The 25,611-nt window shown below is 53.9% G+C and overlaps 10 protein-coding genes across 10 annotated transcripts; 8 read left to right on the plus strand and 2 right to left on the minus strand.

Annotated features, from left to right (window-relative positions):
- Positions 1–328: 328 nt before the first annotated feature.
- PG998_011026 (uncharacterized protein) lies at positions 329–1,810 on the plus strand (the record flags this gene model as incomplete). The annotated part of the gene is made up of 1 exon (XM_066877842.1): positions 329–1,810. The coding sequence occupies one exon, from the start codon at positions 329–331 to the stop codon at positions 1,808–1,810; it is 1,482 nt and encodes a 493-aa protein (XP_066726896.1).
- A 708-nt stretch (positions 1,811–2,518) lies between these two features.
- On the minus strand, positions 2,519–3,964 carry PG998_011027 (uncharacterized protein; the record flags this gene model as incomplete). The annotated part of the gene is made up of 2 exons (XM_066877843.1): positions 2,519–3,788; positions 3,873–3,964. 2 exons carry the CDS (start codon positions 3,962–3,964, stop codon positions 2,519–2,521), a joined length of 1,362 nt encoding a protein of 453 aa, XP_066726897.1.
- A 574-nt stretch (positions 3,965–4,538) lies between these two features.
- On the plus strand, positions 4,539–5,110 carry PG998_011028 (uncharacterized protein; the record flags this gene model as incomplete). The annotated part of the gene is made up of 3 exons (XM_066877844.1): positions 4,539–4,550; positions 4,618–4,944; positions 5,021–5,110. The coding sequence occupies 3 exons, from the start codon at positions 4,539–4,541 to the stop codon at positions 5,108–5,110; spliced, it is 429 nt and encodes a 142-aa protein (XP_066726898.1).
- Positions 5,111–6,594: 1,484 nt separating this feature from the next.
- Positions 6,595–9,865, plus strand: PG998_011029 (uncharacterized protein; the record flags this gene model as incomplete). The annotated part of the gene is made up of 3 exons (XM_066877845.1): positions 6,595–7,303; positions 7,364–8,690; positions 8,749–9,865. The coding sequence occupies 3 exons, from the start codon at positions 6,595–6,597 to the stop codon at positions 9,863–9,865; spliced, it is 3,153 nt and encodes a 1,050-aa protein (XP_066726899.1).
- Positions 9,866–10,084: 219 nt separating this feature from the next.
- PG998_011030 (uncharacterized protein) lies at positions 10,085–12,095 on the plus strand (the record flags this gene model as incomplete). The annotated part of the gene is made up of 2 exons (XM_066877846.1): positions 10,085–11,564; positions 11,617–12,095. 2 exons carry the CDS (start codon positions 10,085–10,087, stop codon positions 12,093–12,095), a joined length of 1,959 nt encoding a protein of 652 aa, XP_066726900.1.
- A 616-nt stretch (positions 12,096–12,711) lies between these two features.
- Positions 12,712–13,217, minus strand: PG998_011031 (uncharacterized protein; the record flags this gene model as incomplete). The annotated part of the gene is made up of 3 exons (XM_066877847.1): positions 12,712–12,809; positions 12,891–12,997; positions 13,132–13,217. 3 exons carry the CDS (start codon positions 13,215–13,217, stop codon positions 12,712–12,714), a joined length of 291 nt encoding a protein of 96 aa, XP_066726901.1.
- A 547-nt stretch (positions 13,218–13,764) lies between these two features.
- On the plus strand, positions 13,765–14,614 carry PG998_011032 (uncharacterized protein; the record flags this gene model as incomplete). The annotated part of the gene is made up of 3 exons (XM_066877848.1): positions 13,765–13,988; positions 14,223–14,375; positions 14,449–14,614. The coding sequence occupies 3 exons, from the start codon at positions 13,765–13,767 to the stop codon at positions 14,612–14,614; spliced, it is 543 nt and encodes a 180-aa protein (XP_066726902.1).
- Positions 14,615–18,978: 4,364 nt separating this feature from the next.
- Positions 18,979–22,125, plus strand: PG998_011033 (uncharacterized protein; the record flags this gene model as incomplete). The annotated part of the gene is made up of 5 exons (XM_066877849.1): positions 18,979–19,237; positions 19,454–19,806; positions 19,943–21,677; positions 21,746–21,859; positions 21,917–22,125. 5 exons carry the CDS (start codon positions 18,979–18,981, stop codon positions 22,123–22,125), a joined length of 2,670 nt encoding a protein of 889 aa, XP_066726903.1.
- Positions 22,126–22,880: 755 nt separating this feature from the next.
- PG998_011034 (assembly factor cbp4) lies at positions 22,881–23,383 on the plus strand (the record flags this gene model as incomplete). The annotated part of the gene is made up of 3 exons (XM_066877850.1): positions 22,881–22,927; positions 23,014–23,198; positions 23,262–23,383. The coding sequence occupies 3 exons, from the start codon at positions 22,881–22,883 to the stop codon at positions 23,381–23,383; spliced, it is 354 nt and encodes a 117-aa protein (XP_066726904.1).
- Positions 23,384–23,832: 449 nt separating this feature from the next.
- Positions 23,833–25,241, plus strand: PG998_011035 (Ribosomal lysine N-methyltransferase s.t1.c11; the record flags this gene model as incomplete). The annotated part of the gene is made up of 2 exons (XM_066877851.1): positions 23,833–23,952; positions 24,024–25,241. The coding sequence occupies 2 exons, from the start codon at positions 23,833–23,835 to the stop codon at positions 25,239–25,241; spliced, it is 1,338 nt and encodes a 445-aa protein (XP_066726905.1).
- Between the last annotated feature and the right edge of the window lie 370 nt (positions 25,242–25,611).

Genomic DNA, 25,611 nt, shown 5'->3' on the forward strand with positions numbered 1-25,611 from the left:
CGTGTCAAAACTGCTGGCCAAACACCTTTCACTGCCTTTCACCCACCTTGAGGCATTTCTTTATTCCCCTGCAGAGTATTTATTGTTGGACGGGAGCTTGTTGCGAGTCCATTCATAAAGAAGACCATTATAAAACAATGTTATCGTGCCACGACCTGGTTTTCGAGTCCATTGCTCCGTCGGCCCCATTGTGTCTCCATCGGCTTCTCCAACTGCCAAAGTAAACAATACTGTCCCAGTACCTACCCACCAGTTGCACAACCTTGTCTGCTTGCATCATACCGGCCTCGTCGTCCATAAGAAGAAACACCTCGACTGACTACACACCATGGCGTCGCCAGCCAACGACCGCCCGACGTCTCCCTCGCCGTCGCAATTCCCCATCCCGGGCTCACCGACTTTCACCTACGCATCGACGGCCAATGTGCTCTCGTCCTATACGTTACCCCTCCCACCACCCCCGCGCCCGCCGCACGCCATCCTTACCAAGGCCGACCTCGAAGCCAGCCAGACTGCCTACGCCGACCTCCTCTCGACCGCAAAGGCCTATCGACAAGCCTTGGCCACGCTCTCTACCACCGCCTCGGCCTTCGGCGCCTCTCTCGAGGCCTGCGCCCGCCTGAAAGAGTCGCGCGCCGATGCCCTCGGCCCGCTGCCTGGCATGGGCGGCGGCGCTGGCGGCGGCGGCGGCCCGGGCCTGATGAGCAACTCCTTCACCGCCGGTCCCAAGGGCTCCTGCACCGCCGATCTCTTGCTGGGCGCGAGCGGCGTGCACCATCTGGTCGCAAACCACCAGCAAATCCTGTCCGAGACCGTCTACCGCAGCTTCGAGGTGCCGCTCCTGCACGAGCTCGACAAGTGGCGCGCCGCCATCGACGACGAGGACGAGCGGTACCGCCGCGAGGCGGCCGCCCGCAGCCAGGAGATCCGGCGGCTCGAGAAAGAAGGGCTAAAGCTTCACAAGCAGCGCAGGCGAGACGTAGGCAAATTCCGCGAGCACCTCGTAGAGCTGACGGCGCGGCTGGATGGCCTCACGGGCCTGCACGGCGACCATGCTAGGACCTTGCTGCGCGAGAGCCAGGAGACGAGCGTCAAGATCCTGGATGCGAGCTGTAGCCTGGTGCGGGCTGAGGTGGACATCTTCGAGAGCCTGGCGCGCAAGGGCTGGAGCGGCGGGGGGCTGGACGATCTTCTCGAAAAGGGTCGGGACCTCTTCGCCTCCGAGGACGACGCGCTGGTGGGCGCGGGCATTGTCGGCACGCACAGCAACGGGGGCGACGGGGCGAAGCTGTTTAGTATACTGCCGCCTAAGAGTATTCTGCAGCAGACCGACTCGGCGTCCGACTCCGGGCTGGGTTCCGGCAAGTCGCGGGGCCACGGCCGCACGGACAGCCTGCTCGTCGAGAACGACCGGTACCAGAGCCTCGCGGGCGCGGTGGAGAGAGAACGGAGCGACGACGAGAGCATCTTTTCCGACTTCAACCAAAGCCGCGGCGTCCGGCCTTTCAGCCCACAGCCCATAAGACGCAGCCATACAGACGTTGTCCTGGATCCGGACTCGCTGTTTCTGGGCGATGACGAGGCAGAAGGCGCCAGGGATCTGGCTGCGCAGAGCCTCACGCTAGAGCGGCCGAGGGACCACGGCGCAGAGGGGGGAGGTGAAGAGGACGGGGCCTCGCCTTGGAAGGATGAGGGGTTACTACGCAAAGCCAGCAGCGGTACGCTATCTCTGGGTTCGACTGTGAAGGGCAGAGATCGTAGATGGAGCGGGGCTGATAAGGATGATGATGATGCCTCTGAACGGGAATGATGCAACTTGGCAGGGAGTTGCGGGTAGTGATACATTCTTGTATGCCCCAAGCTGGAACTGCCCTTTACGAAGAAACGGGACGAATGATGCTCATGGTCATGGTTAGAGGTACTAAAGTAGAGTTGGCGAGTCGCTCAGCGCGCCAGCTTGTTAGAGTCGGGAGTCATAGAAGAAGAGCTACCATTCTTAATTATACCCTCTTATACAATATTCGAATTCAAAGCAGAGACAGAAGGCTTCGCTCCATTTGCTCGCTTGAGGACCTACACACGAGACAACTACATATTCACATGTAGTAAAGTGAGATATCGGCTAAGCAGATGCGATGCCTGTGTATGCATAGTCAGACAATTATCTGTAACATAGATTGTCTGTCTACTGGGGATGACTAAGGTCGTGTCCCTCCACAAAAGTCTATGTGGCATTCAAGAGTTTTGCTGCGCGCCTGTTTCGTCCCTTCATCCTCTCTTTAACGTGATTAAGTACTCTTGAGGCCAATTTCCCCCTTCTACGCCGTCACATAAATCAACCAGCTAAATGCCTGAACTCCCCTCAACGCCTAGAATAATGCAATTTTTGAGACTCTTCTGACCATGCACTCGAGGGCAGTACTCATAGCGTTAGATTCACGCCAAATTTCACGCCGAGCAAGTTGGCAGTGACATGTATCATATGCAAGCCAACCCCTTTCATCTGGCGATGAACTATCTAGTCATCCTTATCGGCACTAACGATCTCTTTGCCAAACAGTCCAAACCAGCTGTCCAGGTAGTACATGACGCGCCAGTACAGGCTCGCCCGGTTAAAGTCGAACTCGCCGTTGTCGAGTCGGGGTACCTCGTCCCCAATCATGCTGCCGCTCAGCCACTTGATGAGAGGGATACGACTCGTCAGCCTCGCTACGACACCAGGTTGTGGTAGTAGGGCTTGGTCGGCAGATATCACTTTGATGCGACGGGCTTCGGGGATGCGGCGGCAGTATTCATTGTTAGTAGCGGTAGTGGTGGCGCTCGTTATCTCGGCGACTTCATAATCCGCATTGCGGGATCCGAGATAGGTCCCAGTGACTGTAGCAGTGGAGGCGGTGCCGGTGGTGTTGGATGACATGGTAGTCGAGTCGATGGTGTGAGTCGAGGTCTGGGACTCGGGTGGTGAGCCATGCAGATCGAAGCCAGGTGTTCGGCCGGCAGCTGGGGTAGCAGCCAGCCACGACTTGGGTAGCGTCGATGATGCCTTGCCGTTCTGAGGGCGCGAGGCCGAAGGGCGACGGCGCTCACCGCGGAACGATCTCGAGTTAGGCTGCTCGTCCTGCAACATGCCGGCATTGCCCTCCATGTCCATTACTGCAGCATCTTCCTTCGGGGGCATGCCACGGTAAGCCTCAGCGAAGACCAGGTGGCCCATGATCTTTTGCGGGGATGCGTAGATGGCTGACTCGGCCGCATCCGCCGACTCGAATGTGACCTTGATCCAGTGTTCTCCTCCGTCCACGCGGTTGACCTTCGTCCTTTCCTGGGGAGTCAGGGCTCTTCTCCTAGTAAAAGCAGAGTCCCGTAGCTCCGACTTGTATCGCCGCTGTTCGATGGGCGGCTCGCGCGAATAGTCCTCGCATATACGACCGGCCAGCTGCTCGTACTGACTTATTGCGGCATACTGCTGCGCCGAGGATCTGTAGCCCCTCAAGATGACCTCGGTGGGTTCCTGTACAAACCGCGGCGCCTGGGCTGCGGCGGGACCTTCATCGGGAGACACCTGTTGGGAGAGATAACTAGTTTTGCGTTGCGCGTTGCCCGACGCGGGAGCGGACTCCTGGCTGGAGACATAGTCGGAAAACAATTTGTCGGCGGATTGCATAGTCGCATCTTCGCGTTTCGGCGGCAAACTGCCGGTCCTCGATCGCGACCTTCTCGTCGACTTGCCGAAGGAGCCAGACTCGGGAACTGCCCGGCGTCGAGGTGCATCTCTCTGTCGGTCCCCCCTAAAGGTATGAGATGGCAAGTAAGCGACATGTTCCAAGGAGTTGGGGCGCAAGTGCGTCGGTTGGGTTCTGGCTGTTACGTACTCTGGGAATATCATAGCATATGGTCTCTGGATGCCATCCTCGCCCGTATAGAGCTCGTCGTCGGGGACGTTATGTAAGATCAAGGGAGGCATTGTGCTTTGATTCGGGCCGCCCAAGATTCGTGGGTATAAATTACAGCTACTTGGTCTCGATGTCGATTCTCGTCAAGGTGAACTGATGTGCCCAGAGATCGCAAGCAGAGGATTGGCCTCGAATCTGATTCGCGTAAGGCCAGGGTGGTCGAGGTTATGATGAAAAGCGGGCTACTGCAGTATGCGACAGGATACTATCAACAACTGCTCGTTGGCATTGATAGGCATAGAATTTCTGAATTGGAGAGAGCAACGGAAAGAGGCTAAAACAAACTTGTACACACCTAAGTCGGGACCACCCCAGCAACCAGACCAGCCAATGAGTGTGCCCTGATGCTTTTGATTGCTGGAGATGGCAGGGGTTGGCGGGTTGGGTTCAATAAGTCGGGTGCAGCAGCAAGCTAGGCGCTAGGCGGTAAGGCGGTTGGAGCTTCAGTGGGGTGCCGCTGTAGCTCCAACGACATCATCGTCGTCGTCGTCAGACCTTCAACTTCACGCCCCATCCACCAGTCAAACCGCAGCTTCAACAACAACCACGCCCAACCTCACAGCACAGCCCATAGCCACCATCACAATGTTCGGATTCGTGCGTTGATAATACTCCCGCCCAATTGGTCAGATCAGAAGCTAACGAGTGATTTTGTACTCCGTAGCGCAAAACAAAGGACATCATCACCGTCTTCCACAAGGCGAGCTCCCCAGCTTCGTTGAGGGTCACCACTCTCCTGAAGCAAGTTTCTGCCAATGCCACAGAGGCCGCCACAGAGGACCAGGCCAGCGATCACACACACCAAACCCACCCCAAGCGCCCTGAGTTCGACCTGAACATCACCGAGGATGCTCCTACCACGGATCAGCTTCAAACAATCCTCGAATACGTGGGACAAAACAAGATCGGCACCGTTGTCCCGGGTACCAATTCCACCAAGGATGCTCTGAAGAAGTTCAAGGAGAGTGCCGACAACTTCAATCGTCCAGTAGTACGTCTCTCTAGCCTTTTCGGTATCCCTGTCTTTCCCAGGATATCGTTGGGTACGCACTAATACAGGCCAACAGATTGTGGATTGGAACAACGGCCATGCGGTTGCCAGTGGGAATGAGTCCGAGATACTGAAGATGCTGGACAACCTAAAGAAGGGGGAGTAAATATCCTTTCAGCTTGATGCGGGCCTGACTATCCGGGATCCCGAAGTTCTGCGTGCTGCAGACGACGGCAAATAGCTTGCCAGGATTGTGGTTGCGAATGCAATTGATGATTACCCATGGGGGCCAATAGTCGGCCCAACATGTTCGCAAACATCGCTCCTCTCCAGCCTCTTTAAATACACCCGTAATTGAACAGCGAATTCGAGTAGAGAGGCCTAAGACGAACTGCTGACCTCCTATTCCCGACCAACCCCTCAAGATAACACGCATAATATCGGGATCCCCATGTGTAGGAAGCGTTGACTACGTACTAGACAGTGCAGGAAATCTCTTTCTCTCTCTCTCTCTGCTGCGTGCGAGACGGTGATTTACCTTATCTTCTGAGATAAATCTCGTACGGGGAGCATCTAATATATGCTGCTTATACGATGTTGACGTGGAAAACATATTTCCAGGAGTTCACACTGCACCCATGGTCATCGGATACTAATAGCAACGTACGATTGGGGCTACTTACCCTCTGTGAATACTTGAATAAGCAAGCCGCTTCTACCTAATCATGCTGTGCCGTTTTTTCTGCATCAAGTGGCAGGAGTCAGGCACATGTAACACACATTTGACCTTAATGTTAGAGACTCTGTGGTTGGGGACTGGAGCATGGCCTTTGTATCGACAGTAGCTATAGCAGGTGAGCTGAAGGTGGGCAGTTCCAGGCTGCAAGATGCTGTGGCAACAAGGAGAATTAGTAGGTGACAGAATCCATCCTGGGTTTCTACGTTAATGACTGAAGCTTTGGTTGACCAGACAAGCTACCCTGCGCAGCTCTCTCTCTCCCCCTCTTGCTTTCATCAAAAGCAGCAGTCTCCTCTCACCCTCCCATCCCAATCTCAATCAACGAAACCTCCTCTCACAACACATCCGCCAGAAGAGGGATTGCTGGTCAACCAACCAAAACAAATTTTGTGTATTCTTTACCAACTGTTTCTTCCTTGCCTTGTGGTATTTCTTCTCCCTCGTAATGTACTGAGATTTTGGTATGTTACTCAAACCCTCCCCTATCCAAGTGATACCCAAGTGACTTGGTTCACATTCACGCTACCCTCCTGCCTAGTGACGAGAATGATCGGAATAAGGGGAAAATTCCCAGGTTGTTGTCCTTACTGGTGCAGTGCCTAGGAAATTCATTCCAATTAGGAATTTTTGAGCAAGGTGGTTTGACTATCACTCACACATTGTTCTCTCACCTTCATGTCACCACCAAGCCCCAATCCATTACTCACAATAGTCCGTCAAGCTGCCCATCCTGCTTCATCCATTTCATGCAGGAGCAATCCCTCCCCCTTTCGCCTATCATTTTATTGCTGTACACTGCAACTAAACCTCGAATGTACCAGGCCAAACCTTTATACACCAATCTCCATCCCATCTTCCTTGATACAGCACCCAATTGCTCCCGATATTGATGAGTGTATTCATCACTCATCATGTCGTCGGCAAGGAACAGTATGCCTGATGCTTCTGGCTGGGGAAGCCAGAGCTACCTTGCATTTGAGCCGCCTATGGAATTTTTCACACAGGTGCCCAAAGAGAAACCAGCTCACTTTTCAACTCGCATGGGCACAAGGCCACGTCGCGACCCTGACGTGCTACCTTGCCGTGAGATTTTTCCATGGGGTGCTGCCCAGATCAAGGTGGTGGCAGACACAATTCGGACCTATTGCTTCCCCATGTTCAAGCACATTCAGGAACCTCAGTCATACTACGACCTTTACAATTATTGGGACAGCATCGATCTCTGGGAGCTTGGTGTCCAGAACCTATGGAATGTCCTCCAATATGTATACTGGGAGACTCAGCGTGAGCTGCCTGAAATGACTGCAGAAGTCCGCATCTGCGTTGAAGAATGGGCAGGCGTGCTGCTGGAGGATCACAAACGCCAAATGAAACTGGTGGATTGGATTGAAGACGAACATGGAGATGATATCCTTGGCGCATTCCAACTGGAAGAGTTGAAGGATCTTGATGGCATCGATACGTATTGGCTTTCGGTAGTACGCGATGTCCTGAAGTGTGCGCGCGCAAATATCCGTCGAGGCACGTACTACCCTCCTCATGCAACAGCCCACAAACCAGTCCCCTCTTCAATGGCAGACCTGGAAGATAATCATGGGTTTGCTGGTTCCGAATGGAGCTGTGAGTTAATGTAAAAGTCCCCAACGATATCGGTACGCTTTACTGACTACAATCATACAGTTCACACAACTGCCCGACCTCCCCAGCATGCCGTGGTAGCTTGCGAGGACTTGGGCTCAGAATCCAACGAAAGATCAGCCACCAAGGACGCCTACGTTGTCGATGGAAGCTCAGCAACAGCTACCAGGGCCAGGCGTAACTCCACGTCTGAGACTACTTCGGTCAGTGGAGGCACTCTTGCAGCTACACTTGACAAGAATGTATTGGATACCGAGATGAAAGTTCAGAAGAAAACACCCAAAGCTAGCACTGCGTCATGGGATGTTGATGATAGGCAGCATATGACCCGACAAAAGGAAGAGTATCCCTCTAGCATTTCCCACCAGAACCGCTTGGTCGTACAGCCTCTGACGTTGAGGACCATCCACGTACCATCCGGCTCCCAACTCTTTTCTGACAAGCCCCCAAATGCATCCGGCAGCTTATGTACGCCCGATGAGCAACCGAACTCTTGGTACTATCCAAGAAACTCATTGTTTCAAGCATCACATGTGAATGGCATGAAGGCTTCAAAGGGACATCAAGGACTCCCTCAAGCTCAGAAACGCCATCTACCATCTGGCACTTTTGTCGAGTCTGGTTATGGAGTAAGTGCCGCACATCTAGGCGCGAATGGGTTGAGAGCTGCTATTACTCCCACCTACGACAACGGGTTTGCCCGGACCAGCAACTACCCAGAGTACAGCTATGCTGCCGCCCGTGGGCCGGTTTTCGTGAAGCAGGGTCAAAATCGAGCTGTCAAACCTCAGTATCATATACCTTCGCCAGCACCACACTATGGCGTGTCTCGTCAATTGGCTCCGAAGCATCGACGTGAAAGCACTGGCGTCTGGTCACAAATGTCTAACAGGCATCACCTCACAACTGGCCACCAGCAAATACTCAGCCAACAGCATTCCACCCAACGTCACCACAATGCAACGTCTGGGTGGAGGCCTAAACCCGGCGGCCATGCTAAACCGCCTTCGGCTCTCGGGCACTGGGACAACTTTGAGGTTGATTCTGCCCAGGTGGACAGTCTTCGCCGACTACCGCCGCAGCCATTTGGAGCTTCAAGCAATCGTAGGGATACGGTCTCCTCTCATCACAGCGTCTCCTTTGACCCCAAGTGCTTGAACAATCAGCCCAGAACTGCAAATCAACAGGGGTGTGTTGCTTGTCCTTGTGGCTTTTGTGAAGCTAAGGACCGCACCCTGTACGTTGGTCCTTTCAATCAAGGAGAGCTATCTGATCCCAAATCTGAAAGGAAGGTGAAGGATGCCTTCTCCGACTTTGGTGAAATCGAGCACGTGAGCATGACCAAAGCCGGTAGCGCTATGTTCATCAAGTAAGAACAAGTTTTCCATCCTCGTTTCCTTTACCCAAGTTACTAACAATGGCTTCAGATTCAAGAACTTTGATTCGGCACACGAGGCAAAGCGCCAGCTCAATGGCAAGATATTCGACTTCTGTAAGCATCGTATCACGGTGAACCATGCTGCTGGTTCACAATTCTTCAGGCCACTCCACGGCAACCACCAAAAACGGCAGAACATTTCTACGATGAATAGATCAGAGGCCATATGTGAAGCTCATCCTGCACACATGGCTGACAAGAATGTCATACAAGCTCCTCCTCGTGGACACGTAGATGCACTATTGGCAAAGCAACATGCATTGGTCCCTGGCGTCGACGATGTCCTCAACCATATGCGCTATGATGACCCAGTTAACGAGACTTCCCAAGATAGTACTTCGGTTCTACGAAGCACCATGTTGCCAGGACAAAGTGAGCCTACTCAACGGGCTTTTGGGGACACTGAAGTTACTGCCACCAATGTTGATACAGGAGGCGTTTCTAACAAGCCCGCCAATGATGTTCAGGATATGGCAACGCCAGAGACTCCAAAGACTTCAGATAGGGCTGAGGCCTGTGAGGCCAAATTGGTTGGTGACATTTTCAACTCGGATGGCGGTTCTGACCCCCCTATGGATGAGCAACAACAGCAAAGCACCTCCAATCAATCCAGTCGTACTGTCACACCAACCCCTGTACATGGAGATCAAGGCTCAGGTAGTGGCCGTATCCCACCCACAGACAATACGTCTGGGCAGTCATCGGGAAACAAACAGAGCGATCAATCCTCTGGCGTCGAGGGCCACGTTCTTGATTATGGCACTGTACGACGCTATCCCAACAAGAAAGAAGACAAGGACCAGCCCATACCGACAGACTGGGCATCGTCACCTTCCGGTACTGCAGGTGATACTTGTCAAATTACTAGCCATGCCGATGTTTCCCCATCTAGGGTTTCTAAATCTGCTTCTATTGGTCAGAGTGTTTTATCTCAGGACATCACTCTCCAGGAAACACCGCCCAAGAACAAGAACACGAAAGGTAAGGGCAACACCAAGAAGAGCCAGCAGAGATTTCACGAGCAGTCCAGCACCTACACATTACCAGCCACCGCACTTCAGTCTAATACTGCTACTATCTCTGAGCAGTCACCCTCTCAATCCTAGCACGATTCGAGAACTACTGCTGGGGCTTCACTCAACCCTCAGGGGTTTGACCTGCACAACGAACGATCCAGTTATCCCCGTGAGAAAGTTCCTCAGGGACGGCATGAATCTAATCTGGCTAAAGACGCCTTGGCGCCTCCAGGTGAACACCGTCGAAGTGGGCTTGAAGTCACCAAACAACGCGGTGTCCAATATCCCTTCCAGGCTGCAACTGGTACAATGAGTACCGAATCGCACTTCACTACATTCTTTTTCGAGCCCAAGCCTGAAAAGCCAATCGGCTATTCCACATTTGGCCTTTCTCCGCCTCGTTCTTCAGTGGAAAGCTTCCATGAACAGGCTATTAAGATGCAAAAGGGCTACGATAGCCAGGAGTTGTCGGGAAATGGTTTTATGGCATTCAGTGTTGGGCAGTCTGTTTCGCCACCATGCCAAAGATATTGCGGTCCAGGTGTAACAGTGCCTCCGTATACTTTGCCCATGACAGAGCCATTCCCCCACTATGAGGAACATGGTTACCAAAAACCGACGGCCCGGATGTGTGATTCTTCGCCCCATGGTCTAAACCCGACCGCAACGGAGTTCATATCGCCAACCCATGCGTCAGGGACACTAACCAAGGTCACAACGCCTGTGAACGCCGGAAAGCACATGACTACTCCTTTGAAGCTCACGCCCGTTGTACAGCCGCCCATTCTTTCTACGAACACTGGTTCAAAAGTCAGTCTAATGGACACCCAGTCTGAGATTTTGCGAACAGAGCCCCAACACGGTGAAAACAGGAAACCTAGCTCGCCTGCCAAAGTTGCGCATGGTCGAAAGGGCAACAACAAAGGCAGCAAAGAAAGAGGCAAGAAGGAAGAACAGAGTGAGACGAGAAATTTCTCATCATCTAACATGTCCCAGAAGCCTACAGCTGATTCCGCGACGCTAGCGGACAAGAAGGGTCATACAGAAGAGCAAATCAGTCCAACAAAGAAAACCCATGGGGCCTGGCACAAGAACAAAATGAACAAGAAGGCCAAAAATCAAATCTCACAAGGAAGTCTCTCTACGGAGGCCGATGGCAGGCAACATGGCCGAAAGGAACCTGGCAACAAGGCCCAGCCAAAAACGTCTCAGCAGCAGCAGAGCCGAGGTAACAAGAACACCACTCAAAGCCATGAAGTAGCTCAAAGCTTTCCATCTCCAACCCCGGCCAAGAAAGTGTTGCCTTCTACTCAAAAGGTGCACGAGTCATCGAATGCCGTCAAGGAGGGTCAGACTGTTCCTAGAAACCCGGAGGCTACTCGGTTGTCCTCTGGTGGTAAGCCTGCGAATCCTACTGATGAGAAGGTCGACAAGCAGCACAGTGACAATAGTCAGACTCAGTCCCAGGATCAAGTTGGCCGCAAAGACACTCCTGTCAAGGGAGCCAATTCGAAGGGTAAATCTGCCACCAAGGAGGTGGATGTTCCTCTCCAGCCTGTTGTCCCTGGCGCTACTTGGGTAGAAACTGAGCCCAAGAAATCAACAAAGAAGAAGGGCACAAAGCGCTACGCTTCTAAGGCTCAGACTTTAGCAAAGTCGGGGAATAGTAGTACCACATCTACACCGACATTATCCCAGGGATTTGACGTCAAGGGAGAGCAGGCAGAGGAGCCCCAAGCTTCCAAGCGTGAAGATGGTTATGATAACCAGTCCAAAGGCAATCAGAAGGGTACCGAGTGCAAGAGCCAAGATATCTCAGAGACCACTGCCCCCTGCTCCAGGTGGAACTGCAGTTGAAGCTACGAAGCTGAAGTTTACCGCCAACCAGGAAAATGAAGGTGGCGAGAGCACTTTCAAGGAACCTGCCATTACATCGCAGGCCAGGAAGTGGAAAGGAAAGAGCCAAAAGGCATCGGTATTAAACCTGCCCTCCAGCCAGACTGTCACTTCGCAAGACAAAAAGCAGGCAGCTCCATCCGCAGTTACTGCCACCACTCCCAACGCCAAACTAGGGGCAGAGCGCCGCGACACGATGAGCTCTTTAAGCAGGGCTGATGTCACGTCAACTCTTGGTGATAGTGAGAAGACCACTTTGCCCTCTTCGGGCACCAAGACACCCACTTTACGTGATGCTCCCGCTCCCAGTGGCTCCCCTTGGAGGAAGGACAGCAAGACTAAGAGCTCCGGTAATAAAAACGAAGAGAGCACCGACGCTGTACCCAAGGTTCTGGGTTCGGGCGAGGAGCGCGAGAGCGGTTAGACTGCTCATCGAACATCCCCTTTCCCTTCATAAATGCTGGCACCAGCCACATATTGGGCAGTAGCGACGACCGATCATGTTATGGACTTGCCTCGACTCCTCCGTCCCACATTGCACAAGTTCGAAGGTGACAAGAGGAACCAAGACTGATCAAGGCACCATTGCATATACAGGATCCAAGCAATTGGGCCCATTTGAGAGAAGGAAACCAAGGCGATTTGTCAACTCTCAACGTTTCTTGGGAACGAAAACAATGAAGATATGGAACGATGTGGCTTTTGTGTTAGAGTAGATTTATTTGCATCTCCGTAGCTGAGAATGAATCTGATATACCCAGAACCTTGTAACTCACAACTGGGCTAGTGATCATGGCCATAGTCACCTTCAGCTGGCAACAATGGACCAAGTTAGATTAAACAAGTCGAATAGAGACCATACAGGGCAAGCTGGGTCATAGGGTGCTCTATTCACATAAGTCGCGTAGTTCGTATAGACAATGATGTACTATGCTACCCCCCGTATGTGGGCTTGTTCTCCCCTTCTTCATCTCTATTTTTTGGATGCTCTTGTGGCGTTTTCCTGCCTCCTCCATATAGATACAGAGATTCAGGGTTTCTTAGGCGGTGGACTCGCCCTTGACCAATGTCGTTACGGTGTCCTCGATCTGCTTATCGGATAAACCTTCTAGGCTCTGGCTCGTCTCCTTTCCAAACTCTGCGGCTTGCTGTTAGCATGCGCCCTCTCCGAATGTCAATTCGGGACGGAAGAGAGTGTTTGTAGTCATGGACGGCGTACCGTATCTCGCAAACACCTTGGGCAAAGTGCCGGCTGCTTCGCGCAGCATGATGGGGGTCTGCGGGTTGTTCTTCTTCATAGTCGGGTATGCACGGAGCAAGAATGACCTGCAGAGGTGTGTTCGTGTTAGCAATAGCCCTCAAGCATGGGGTTGCCTCTCTCCCTGTTCCGCATCTGAACCTTGGGGGCAGCAATTGGGACCGGCTCGCAGGTGTTGTTGCGACACTTGGGTTGTTCGCACCTCGTGGCTGCGCTGTGCTCGCCTGTTTGGCAGAACAGGAAGCGGACCTCCTTGAGGGTCTTGGTGAAAGCGTATTTGCCCGACATGGTTGCGCAGGCCCGGTTGGGTTTCTTGAGGGGTGTGCTGTGTCGGGGGTAGAAACAGAGGTGGCTTTGAATAGCTTCAACCAAGCATTCGATCAGATACCCGAGCTTCAATGGTGTGCAAGGCTTTGCATAAAGATTTTCCGGCGCGGTATTGCATAAGCTTGGAGTTATGCACATCCCACCGACCAGAAACCGACGCTCGCTCAGAACTCGCTGACCTCACCGTGACCGTGGCCCGCCAATTGGAGATCCATTGAATTTTCTGGCGGGCAATCAACCCACTGCCTGCTAACTCGCTCACTCGCTCCCTCCGATTAAGTCCGGCGCGATCCCTGCCAAATCTGCTGTGGCCGACCTATCAGTTCGTCCATCTGCGTGGGCTACCCTCCATTGGAAATCAGCTACTGCGTCCTGCTATCGGAGTCCCGTCGTTCCCTTTCTCTTCCCTCCCCTCTGACGATTCCTACGGCTGCGTCCCTCAACAGCGAGAGAAATCCTACCCCAAACCCGACAATCAATCCATTCCGAACGGGAGAAAGTAGATATCATGTCGGCGACAACCACCACCCTCTTCCGCGCCGCCCGGCCCGTCATCTTCCAGCAGGCCGCCACCCGAACCGCCTTCACTACCGGCCGCGCCAATGCCTTCCGTAACTTCTCCCAGAAGGCTGGTCGCCGGTATCAGAGCACGGCCACTGGCGAGACGCCGCAGCCTGGCTGGTTCTCGCGCATGTGGAACAGCCCTATCGGTTTCAAGACGGTGCACTTCTGGTAAGTTTTTGGGCTGGACACTCGTTTCCCCCCGCGGCCATTGGGTCTGGGGACGACCTATATTCGAGAGCATGGGGGATCGATCAGATAGACCAAGTCTTGTCGAATTGGAAAGTACGATTGTATGGGACGTGTTCAATATCGTCAAGAAGAGGACAATGGACTGGCACGGCGCATAGCACGCGAGCACTTTCAGGCAGCCCATGGAATACGAAGCTAACTTCAAAACCTCAGGGCCCCCGTCATGAAGTGGGCTTTGGTCATCGCGGGTATCAGCGACTTTGCGCGACCTGCTGAGAAGCTGTCCCTCACCCAGAACGCTGCTCTCACCTCAACCGGTCTGATCTGGACGAGATGGTGCATGATCATCACCCCCAAGAACTACCTGTGAGTCCCGCACCAACCCCCTTGCGGCGCATCTGTATTAGGGCCAAATCACTGACTGGTGTGTGTTTCGCAGCCTTGCCGCTGTCAACGGTTTCCTGGCCATTGTTGGTATTGTCCAGTGCTCGCGTATTGGCATGTACTACCGCTCTCAGAAGAACCTGCCTGCCACTGCCACTGAGCAACTTAAGGAGGAGGCCAAGGAGAAGGTTGAGAAGGTCAAGGATGCTGTCAAGTCATAGATCGGGCAATGCAATATCGACAAACACATGCCCATTCTTGGGTGACCCTCATTAGACTAACCCCCATCAGACCCCTGGACCCGAGTGAGAATTCTCTGCGCAGGGCCCAAGTCGAGCAGCTATCGGGGCAAGTCGCTGCGCGAGACGTCAGTAAACTATGGCGTCTCTTAGTTTATGCTGCGGATTCGCATTAGACCTTCTTCTTAACAATGGGTAGAGGCTGGCACACTTGTACAATACTGCAGTCGACTGATAATGCATTCACTTATTGCCATAACCTAGCCTACATGAAACCATGTTTCTAGACAGAAATTTGCACTAGGTGCCATTTATCACAAACGGTATTTTCGTTAGGGGAAGAAGTGCGGCCATGATGAATTCAATATATGTAGGTGCTGCCAGAAAATGCGGTGCTTGCCCAGGGACTGGCAATAGCTCAGGAACCGAGGGCACGTCTGGTTGGCATTCACGACGTGCTCCTACTCTGCAAAAACCATTCCCGAGTGGCTTGAACGGTAAGGACCTTGAATCGGGGGTAGGCGGGCGACCCGAGAAACAAACTACCGTTGAGACGGGATGCTCCTCCCGCGGTCGGTTGATCCTAAGACGCCTCCTGCACACCCACGTCGATCCTGAATTGAAAGCTTGTGGTCGCATCGCAATTTATAGCTTTGCCTCAAATGTCTGCCAACGAAGCAGTTGAGTTGCACACACAATATGCAGATGCCATGATCTCGCAAGTAAGACTCGAGAGTAGGAGCTTGTTTGTGGGCAGGAATGTCTTGACAAAACGACTCGGTTTGCGCCTGAGTGTAAAGCGAAAACTCGTCAATGGTTACTCAAATACCTTTATAATGACATTGAGAAGAACAGGTGTAGGAGTACACAGAGTATAATTACACGCAAACCGGTAAACAGTCACCTACTATTTCAGTACGCAAGACTATGTCGAATGAATATAAGCAACGTTTATTAGTGACTCGCTACCGTATCAGTTCAATGTATCACAAATAGAACTCCCTTGCTCCGATGGCAGACCAGTCGCATCGCAGGACTGTGCTCGTGTATTACATAGTATAATAAACCCATATAAGTTGAGATGGCAGCTCCAGGCTGTGCGCCATGCTCTGCGTTTGCCGATGCCAATGCTGAATGCCAGGCCACTCAAAAGCCATCGCTAGAGACACAGAACGTGTCGTCGACTTATATCAGCGTTTGTATTAGTTAAAGGGGAACGTATAGTCTGAAACACCCCCATATTGGTCTTGTTCACGCCTGACGCATTGACTTCTCTTCAACGCAGACGACACTGGCAACCCACACGCAATGCTTGTTGTAGAGACGAGTGGATGAGTGTCCGATGCGGATACCAGTAAACGGCCGACAGGAAGCCCAGTGTGGGCTTACTGGTTACCAACCGGTATAGAAGATGGACCCTCTGGTAGAGACACCCCCTTTGGGCCTTCTAAGTTGGACTTGAGCAGTCGCATTGACGGATAGCAGGTTGACATGTGATGGATCTAGTTCGAAGCACACCGTTCATACGACTTTACTCGAAACCATTATAGTGGTTTATATACGTTGTTGCGCCATAGTCAAGTTCTATACGATGTGGCTGACTTCCAGAATGTTGTCAGCCCCTTTTCTAGATTTCTAGTGTCCCCGGATCCCATCCCGCAACTTTGTGTTTTGGCCACCTGGAACGTTTTCTTGCCGACAGCCTGCGCAACTGTATTTTTAGCGCATGCAGGAACGCGGCAGACTTGCATCGATGCCGAACGAATCATGTGCTGTGGTGTCTTGTGCACCTGGGGATTCTCTTGCTGTGGCTGAAGTAAACCACCTGCCATTAGCCAGAGGCAGACAGCAACATAAAGGCAGTACCACTGGCTCAGGTTCACAGAGAGATCGGGTGACATCTCAGCCTATCGACCTACTTACTTATATTGTTTCAACGGGTCCCCTCGCATCGAGCGCATTGCAAACGCCCCAAACGAAGCTCGAGAAACAGGCTACGGCAACCTAATCATCAATGTGTTATGCCGTAATCTTGACTAGTCCTCACTGCCCTTCTAGCTCCGACAATGGTGGGAACCACAGCCGACCAATGACTCGAGAGGAAGTCATTGCCACCTGCAGAAGCCAGCCACAACATAGTAGTAGCCAGGACGCTGCGCCCGACCATGCTGCCGTATATAGGCCGTTGTATGTTGTATGGAAGCATCGGCCGTGCGGATGTCGGGCCAGGAGACTATGCAGAGCGAAGGGAGATCTTGGTTTCCCTCTTCGCAAACCTGACAGAAAATGGAATGCCGGGTTGGAGGCGGAAGACTTACGTACGCCTGGAGAACAAGACGTTCTGGGCATCGGATTACCGGCACCGTGAGCTTCCGCCCGTGACGAGTGCCCAGGGCGCATCACTCAGATGTTACCTGTTGGAACAAGTACGGAGGGGGAAACGAAAACCCACGGGGCTCCTGCAGCCTGGAGAGCTACGCCAGCCAGGCTAGCCAGGCCAGGCTCGCAGGAGCAGGGGGGGTCACCAAACGCGATGCCCCCCATGTCGATTTTGATACAAGTCTGGACCCTCTCTCCCACCTGACGACGAGCACACTCAAGCCAGGCTAGCGACTCTAACTTGTAATCAGGAAAGCAGCTTAATGCACTTGCATCAAGCCACAAGGGAAGCTTAATAGAAGATGGGTTTCGGGATCGGAGCGGCATCACCACACTAGAGAGATAGCTGCCGCACCGAGAAACACAAATACCAGTAAGATGTTTGGTTCTCCGCTGTGGCATAGGTTCGGCGGAAGTAGATTGACTCAGGAACCGTCGCACATGTGCTCATTTTAAGCTATTGATCAGTGCCAGATCGAGCGCCCGACGACGAAATGAACAGGAAACGGCTTTCGGTACTTGCTACTTGCTTGATATATGGAGGATGGGTCTTGGGTGTCATAAAATGCGTTGAGGTGAGACTCCATATAACCAGAGGGCTAGAGGGGCAGGGCTAGGTACATGCAAGATACCATCAGTGGGGTCCTCCAACCCAAGATACTTCGAGGGTCTTGTCTCAGCTGCCGGAGTCTATCTGGACAGAGCAGGAGGGAGGGAGGACTGGCCAGTGGCCTGCTTACTAGTAGTGAGCACTACGACGCTTACATGCATGGTAGGACTGCAACAGCAAATGGTGGCCTGCCAACTTACATGGCAGCATAGCCTGCCTACACTCGCTACGAACGACTCGCGGGAGAGGGCGCTGTGGATGGATGTCCGGCATCAGGTACAGTACACAATGCAACAGGCGGGCTGCACGGCTCATGGATACCCCTTCCCGAAAGCAGCGGTAATAAGGGCGCTAGAGCGCTTGCTCTTTTAGAAGAAGCTGGGGGGCGACCAAGGGCCTACAGTACATACATACTAGCAGGCCTCCTTCGCCGTCTGATGTTGTTCGTACTTCAATCAACAGATCAGTCCGCTTCAGTTGGCTGTCATCCTTTGCAGTACCGAGTGTTGACCGGAACCCTCATCGCAACTTTAAGCACACCCTCGGATGCAACGAGTAGATAACAACAACAACAACAGCAGCAGCAGCAACAACAACAACAACAACGTTACAACTAACTGCTCGTCTTTGTCAGCTGTGACTTTGATCGCATTGGGCGTTACATACTGAGCCATTGTGTAGCCCGACTAAAACGTACATAAGACAGACGCTAAGTTCGGTACGCACCTCACTTGCTCATTGTTCACCCACGCCCATCCATCCAGTTTCGGCGGCACTCCCTCTTGCTGCTTCGACTCGTTCCTCGTTCGACTGGTCGGCACGAGGGCCGCATTTGTGTTTTGTCTGGGCCTGTTTATTGCTCAATTCAAGTCGAGAAAGCCATCTCTCATTACCATCAGCATTCCTTCACCATACTGGTCGTATTGGCACCAAAGCACCCAGCACACCCCCACCTGACAACACCACGCGCCAGCGCCCAACCCGGCCAGTTGGCATCCTCGAGCCTGCCGAAACTGGCGATCATTATCGCAGCGAAACTACTGGGTCCCAACCTTGGGTTCCGCACTCCCTGCATCGAACTCACATCCACCTGGCGAGCTTCGGATCTTCGCGCGCCAAACCTTTTTTCCTTCTTCTTCTTGTTTTTTTTTCCCATTCTCTTTTTCACAGACACCTTACTGTGAACACACCCAGATCCACACACAACGCCTTGAACCAACAGATGGCTTCTCGTTTCTGAAGACTACGACTCCGAGCTCTCCCCGAACCAGGTCTGCGACTGGAGGTCGATTACTGGTTATTATCGGCCTCTGGCCACACAGCCGAAATCGAAGGGACAAGGAAACACACGTAAAGAATGGCATACCCCGGAGCTCAGCGACCCTACGCTGGCATGGCCGCACAACGACCTGCCCCGCGCGGAGGAGGAGGAGGAGGAGGGGCTTACCCAGGTCCTCCACGACAGCAGTTTGACCAGTACCAAGAAGACTATGGCTACGAAGGCGGTTTCGACGATTACAACGACGGGTACGGGCCTCCCCCAGGCGGGAACTATGGACGAGGAGGTCCTGGAGGATACCCGCAAGACAATTATGGACCGCCACCGGGCGGGCCAGGTAGAGGAAGACCACCACCACCGATGGGCGGGAGGGGAGGGCCCATGATGAGAGGAGGCCCGCGAGGTGGCGGACCAATGCCGGGACCCGGCCGTGGATATCCTCCTCCTGGCCGAGGAGGGCGACCTGGCCCCCCCTGATCGAACTGCCTCGTCGGATCCATCCAGTAAGTAACAGACTTGAACGCAACTCTTGAACTTAACTGACAGAATGCAGTGAGAAGCCAAGGACCTATAATGAGCCCGCAGGAGCGAGATTTCGGCGGAAGCAGCTACCCAGCGTTCCCAGGTCAAAAACGAGTATCAGACCTCGACGAGGAATCTCGCATTCTTGACAGCATGGCGGAAATGAGTCTCAATGGCCCCGGTCCCGGCCCTGGCCCTGGCGGCAACAGACCCCAACAGAGACGCCCGACCATGGAGGATTACGGTGGCGGCGGCAGGCCTTCAATGGACAGCCAACGTGGCGGACCAAGAGGACCCCCTCCGCGAGGATACCCCGATCCCAGGCGCGGTCCCCAGGCCCCCCACAAGAACCAGGATATGGCGGATACGAGGATGATGGGTATGGTGCACCTATGTCGCCTATGCGCGGAGACTTTGGACCCCCGGAACGCAGCATGACAATGCCGAACAACATGGGGCCGCCGCCTATGGGCATGCGGAATGGACCACTACCTTCGCGAGCAGATAGTGCTCCGTACAGCGGGCCGCCTGGGCGAGGCCCTCCAAGACCATCGACAGCACAAGGAAATCGGCCGCCGCCTCAAAGGATGTACCCGAATCAAGGGCCGCCAGGACCTATGAGACCGCCAGGACCGCCAGGGCCCCCGGACCCCCTGGTCAGTTCGATCAAGGTTATGACTATCAAGCTCCACAACAGGCGTGGGGCAATGAACCTACAGTACGAGCTTCGTTCGGGGATTTCTACGACGCTTATTATAACCCACGCGATAGTGAGCAGTACCAACCTCAAGATCCTCGGGGTGAAATCCCTGATTTCGACGCGGCACCTGACCATGGCCCTCGAGCTTCATTTGACCAACACATGCAAGCTGGTCCTCCGGCTGGTATGGCTCAGCAAAATGGCCCCATGCGCTTTCCCGAAATTAACCGGACGAAGTCGCAACCGAATTTGCGCGAGCCCCAGGCCGCCGTCTTCGAGATGGCCGCTGAGATGCCACCTGTTCCCAATGGCGGTTTCCAGGCATACAATGGAGGACCGCCTGGTACGCAAGGGATGCCCCCACACCCTCAAGCTGGTCCTGGAGGTGGACACCCAGCGCCGATCCGTCCTGGCTTGATGCCCAACTCAATGGTTAACATGAACGACAAGCCCCCTCCTATGCGTCAATATAACGGCCCTCCACCAGCAGCAATCGGCGCTCAGGGACGACCCCCGCCACAGCCAATGCAGAATGGACCACCCGAGCCAATTCCAGTTACGGTGGAAGAATTGGAACGCCTGCGGGCAGTCATCAAGTCCGACCCAAATGATCAGGGGACCGCCTTGATTCTTGCGAAAAAGCTCGTGGAAGCAGCTGACGTGCTCGTGCCGAGACTTCCGGATCCCAAAGCAAGGGCACGTTCTCGAGAACGCTACGTCGTGGATGCCCACAAGATTTTGAAAAAGCTTGTGAGCGCTCAGAACTCGGATGCCATGTTCTTTCTGGCAGACTGCCAAGGCCGTGGCACATTGGGCTTCGAGCCTGATAACAAGGAAGCCTTTACGCTGTACCAATCTGCGGCCAAGCTGGGCCACGCCGCAGCTGCCTACCGTACTGCAGTATGTTGCGAAATTGGACACGATGAGGGAGGCGGTACACGCAAAGATCCGCTCAAGGCAATCCAGTGGTATAAGCGAGCCGCTACGCTCGGTGACACTCCAGCGATGTATAAGGTTGGTATGATCTTGCTCAAGGGGTTGCTTGGTCAGCCACGAAATCCTCGCGAAGCTGTCGGCTGGCTTAAGAGGGCAGCAGAGCGCGCGGACGCGGAAAACCCACATGCATTGCACGAGCTGGGTCTTTTGTACGAGTCGGCACAACCGAACGATACGATCCTGCGAGATGAACCGTATGCGTTTAGTCTATTCGAGCAAGCGGCCGATTTGGGTTACAAGTTCAGTCAGTTCAGAATGGGTTGCGCTTTTGAGTACGGTCTCATGGGCTGCCCTGTCGATCCGCGAATGTCCATAATGTGGTACTCGCGAGCAGCAACTCAGGAGGAACACCAGTCGGAGCTTGCATTGAGCGGTTGGTATTTGACGGGAAGCGATGGCGTCCTGCAGCAGAGCGACACGGAAGCCTATCTCTGGGCCAGGAAGGCGGCCCAGGCTGGATTGGCCAAGGCAGAATACGCCATGGGTTACTTTACCGAAGTTGGTATTGGTGTGCCAGCAAACATGGAGGATGCCAAGCGTTGGTATTGGCGAGCGGCTGGTAAGTCTACAGCCCGAGGTATAAAAAAAAAGTCCCACTTAGAGCAATGTGCTAACTATCATCTTCAGCTCAGGATTTCCCCAAGGCACGAGAGCGTCTTGAAGACCTGAAGAGGTCTGGCAAGAACGGGCCGCGCCACCGTGAGCGAATCTCACGAAGCAACATTGGCAAGCAGCAGGAGGGTGAGTGCTCGGTGATGTAGGGTGCCCGGACACTGCCAACCCCGCCGCCTCCGTTAGACGAGGCTGAGCTGGCACTTGAGGAATCTGAAGCTTTGGACGAGGTTTTCCCAGCGCGGAAGACGTCACTACCAACGCGAAAAAGTTCCAGCTCATCCTTGGGGAACAACAAGTATGGCGACCCCCAACAGCGGCTTGTGTCGCAGACGCCGTTGTGCGATCCATTCTACGACGCTCGGCCGTCATTCCGTCGAACAGCTTCGAGATAGTCTTTTGACAAGACGCCAATTACAAATATGATACCCGGTGGATCTGGATTCCAGCTTGAGGACTTATCTATCAGGGCTGGCGCTCTTAGCTGGTGTTCTCGAGTGGTCCCAAGCCGCTTCATCTGCTCTATTTAATACGCCACCATCGCCCGTCGAAGGCGTATGGCGTTTTTGATACGGTGGCGAAATCTGCGTGTTTCAATCTGCATAATGCATGGACGGGAAAAGAAACATCGGCATGACGAGACAAAGAGGGCGTTTGTAGAAATATCAATGTTAGGGGTTGCTTTCTGGGTCTCTTCTCTCGTGTATGTAGGATTAGGATTCGTTGTGGTGGCTATTACCTCCGCTTAAGAACGAAAGGACACGGAGATAAACAATACCATGTGTTTTGTCCCCCCCCCATGAGCACTACTTAATGCATCTATCATCAGAAGTGTTTGTCCTGGCAGTTTAATAGAGCCACGCCCGCAACCCTTCTAATCTCAGCCACGATATTGGGGGCGAGCAACTGCTCTTATCGATAAGACGGGTTGATAAGAGGGACCCTTGATTGGACGAACGGAATATCGTCATTGAAGTCTACCAATGGCGCTATGCATGATTCGGTTATTGTCGATGCAACTGCGCTCAACTTCTTGGAACCAGCACTGCGACGGAAGCGCAATCCCCTTTGAGCCAGGTCCCTCATCAATCGGTTCAGCCCGGAAAGCGAGCAGCTTGTTTTTAGCACAGAAGGGAGAAGCATCGCAAAAATGGCCAGGAAGGGAAGCTTAGGAACTTGGCTAAAAATGCTGGGAGTGTGAGTCTCCGGACACCCTTGATGTTGCCCGCGCGCGCACGTCTCGCAGCTGTAAGGAGGAGAGGCTGATCTGCGAACGTGTACAGAGGCGCTGTCTGCTGCATCGGAGGCCCCGCGCTCGTCTACTACGTCCAGCCGACCGACGAGGAGCTCTTCAAGCGCTACAACCCCGAGCTCCAGAAGAAGAGCCTCGAGCGCCGGTACGAGCGGCAGAAGGAGTTCGATGACTTCGTCAACCAGCTCAAGGATTTCTCCAAGGACGACCGTCACAGTATGCGATATTGCGAACCCCCCCTTTACACCTACCTGGTTTCTTACTGACTGGCGTTTGCAGTATGGACTGTGCAAGAGGAAAACGCAAGGAAATACCGAGAGGGGCGGCTGCGAGAGGATGCGAAGAAGGCGGCCGAGGCCAAGGCGAGGCAGGAGGCCATGCGCAAGGAGTCGGGACTATGAGGTGTTGAATTGAGGGCATATACAGGCGTTTGCGGGTAAGATATGATATTTGTACTATCATGGGTTTTGCTGTGTCATTCGTTTCGTTACACAGCCTACCCCCGGGGTGAGATTGTGGCGCAAATCAAGACTCTAGACTCTCCACTCGTCCCATGTAATTAATTTCTTGGAATGAACAGTAGCAGCAAATGCAAAACGATGGGCCATGGCCACAACGACGACGTTATTATGAGTGCAACGGCTTGTTTTCTGCTGAAGAGGTCTGTTTTTCAATTTGGCATTATATAGGACATCGTTTTTCGCTTTTTCCGTTTCTCGAACACGTCCATGAATGCATGTAGATAGAGAGAGGAAGTGAGACAATTTCCTTATTCACTGCGCGTGTACGTCACAGTATCTGTGGCATTTTATACTTACACACCCACCGACCGACCGACTGGCTGCAGGCCATGGAGCCTCACGAGCAGCTTCTACAATGGGCTGAGGCCAAAGGCGTCAAGCTGGACGGTATCGCGCCCCAGCGGCTGCCTGGCCGAGGGATGGGCATCGTAGCCACCCGGTCTGTCCAGGTGAGTTATTTGCTTGGCTTCGCTCGTAACACGCGCGCTATGCACCACTGTCCACTAACTCGCAAGAAAAGGCCGATGAGATTCTGCTCGAGGTTCCCGCCCGGTGCCTGCGCAGCATAGAGACGGTGCCTAAGTCGCTGTCCCGTCGCCTACCCCGCGACATTTCGGTCCACGGCTTGCTCGCCGCCGACCTGGCCCTGGATCGCAGCGACATGTACGCAGCCTGGAACGCTGTGTGCCCCACGCCCGCCGACTTCGCGTCCATGCCGCTGTACTGGCCGCCGGGGTTGCAGGCGCTGCTCCCGGGGCCGGCGCGCGGGCTACTGGCGCGGCAGCGGGCCAAGGTGGAGCGGGACTGGGCTGCCGCGTCCAAGCTGTTCCTCTCTTCTTCCACTACTTCTACTACTTCGCCGGATGCCTCCATTGGCGGTGATGATAGTGACGGGAGAAATCAGGAGCAGAGTATTAAAGAAGGAGCGGTGGAGGAAGATGAGACGATGGCTAAGCAAAGGTTTGTCCACGCCTGGCTCCTTGTCAACACCCGCACCTTCTACCACGAGAGCCCCCGCCTTCGCCGCCGCGCCAAGGAGGACCGCATGGTGCTTCAGCCCGTGGCGGACCTGTTCAACCACGCTGGTTCGCGCACCGGCTGGTGCCACGTCGCCTTCGACGCCGCCTCCTTCATCGTGCGCGCCGACCGCCGCTACGAGGCCGGCGACGAGGTGCGCATCTGCTACGGCCGGCACGGCGGGGATCTGCTGCTGGTTGAGTACGGGTTTGTGCTGGGCAGTGGCGATGATGACGATGATAACGAAGAGGGGTGGTTGGAGGAGAATTGCTGGGACGAGGTCGGGCTGGACGACGTGCTGCTGCCGCGCCTGAGCGACAGCGCCAAGGACAAGCTGTCCGAGGTCGGCTTCCTGGGCGGTTACGTGCTCGACGCCGGCACCGTGTGCTACCGCACCCAGGTCGCCCTCCGCGCCTTGTGCTGTCTGCAAACGGGCCGGGAGGAGGAATGGAGACGGTTCATCGAGGACGGCGAGGACGCCGACGCCGCGCGGCAGGGCGAGGTGGACGGGCTGTTCGTCAGCATGCTGGAGGAGTACCGAGACCAAACGATCGGGAAGACCATTTCCAAGGTCGCAGCGATGGAAGAGGAGGGGGAGGGAGGGGGCTCGTCGCAGGACCAGAGGGCGTTGCTGTGTAAGCGGTGGCGGCATGTTGATAGACTCGTCCGGATCACCATCGAGAGGTTGAAGGCTGAGACGGCCACGAATAAAACGCATTGAACAAATGAGCACTCGGAGGACATATTGCAATCTCTCGTTTGACCGTGAGGCTACATTGCTGCCAGGAAGGGGCTGGTGGTCACCCCCATATACCGGCTACATTAACACTCATTACCAGCTATACCCATCAACGACGCCCAGCCCCCTTCCTAATCGCAATACTACATACAATGTCCAACCAAATACATACATCAGTTATCACATCAAACAATATACATGAATGTAATCATCATCTGATTAGTCTATTGGAATCAGAACTTGCAAATCCCTGTTTATGCGATTCCTGGTTACGCCACTCCTGATTACGCCATTCTTGTATGTGACACCAACGCCAATAAAACTCCACCGGCCTACCAACCGGATCAACGTG

This window comes from Apiospora kogelbergensis (genome assembly GCF_038363985.1).
Source record: "Apiospora kogelbergensis strain CBS 113332 chromosome Unknown utg000007l_segment0_segment0, whole genome shotgun sequence".
Classification (NCBI taxonomy): domain Eukaryota; kingdom Fungi; phylum Ascomycota; class Sordariomycetes; order Amphisphaeriales; family Apiosporaceae; genus Apiospora; species Apiospora kogelbergensis.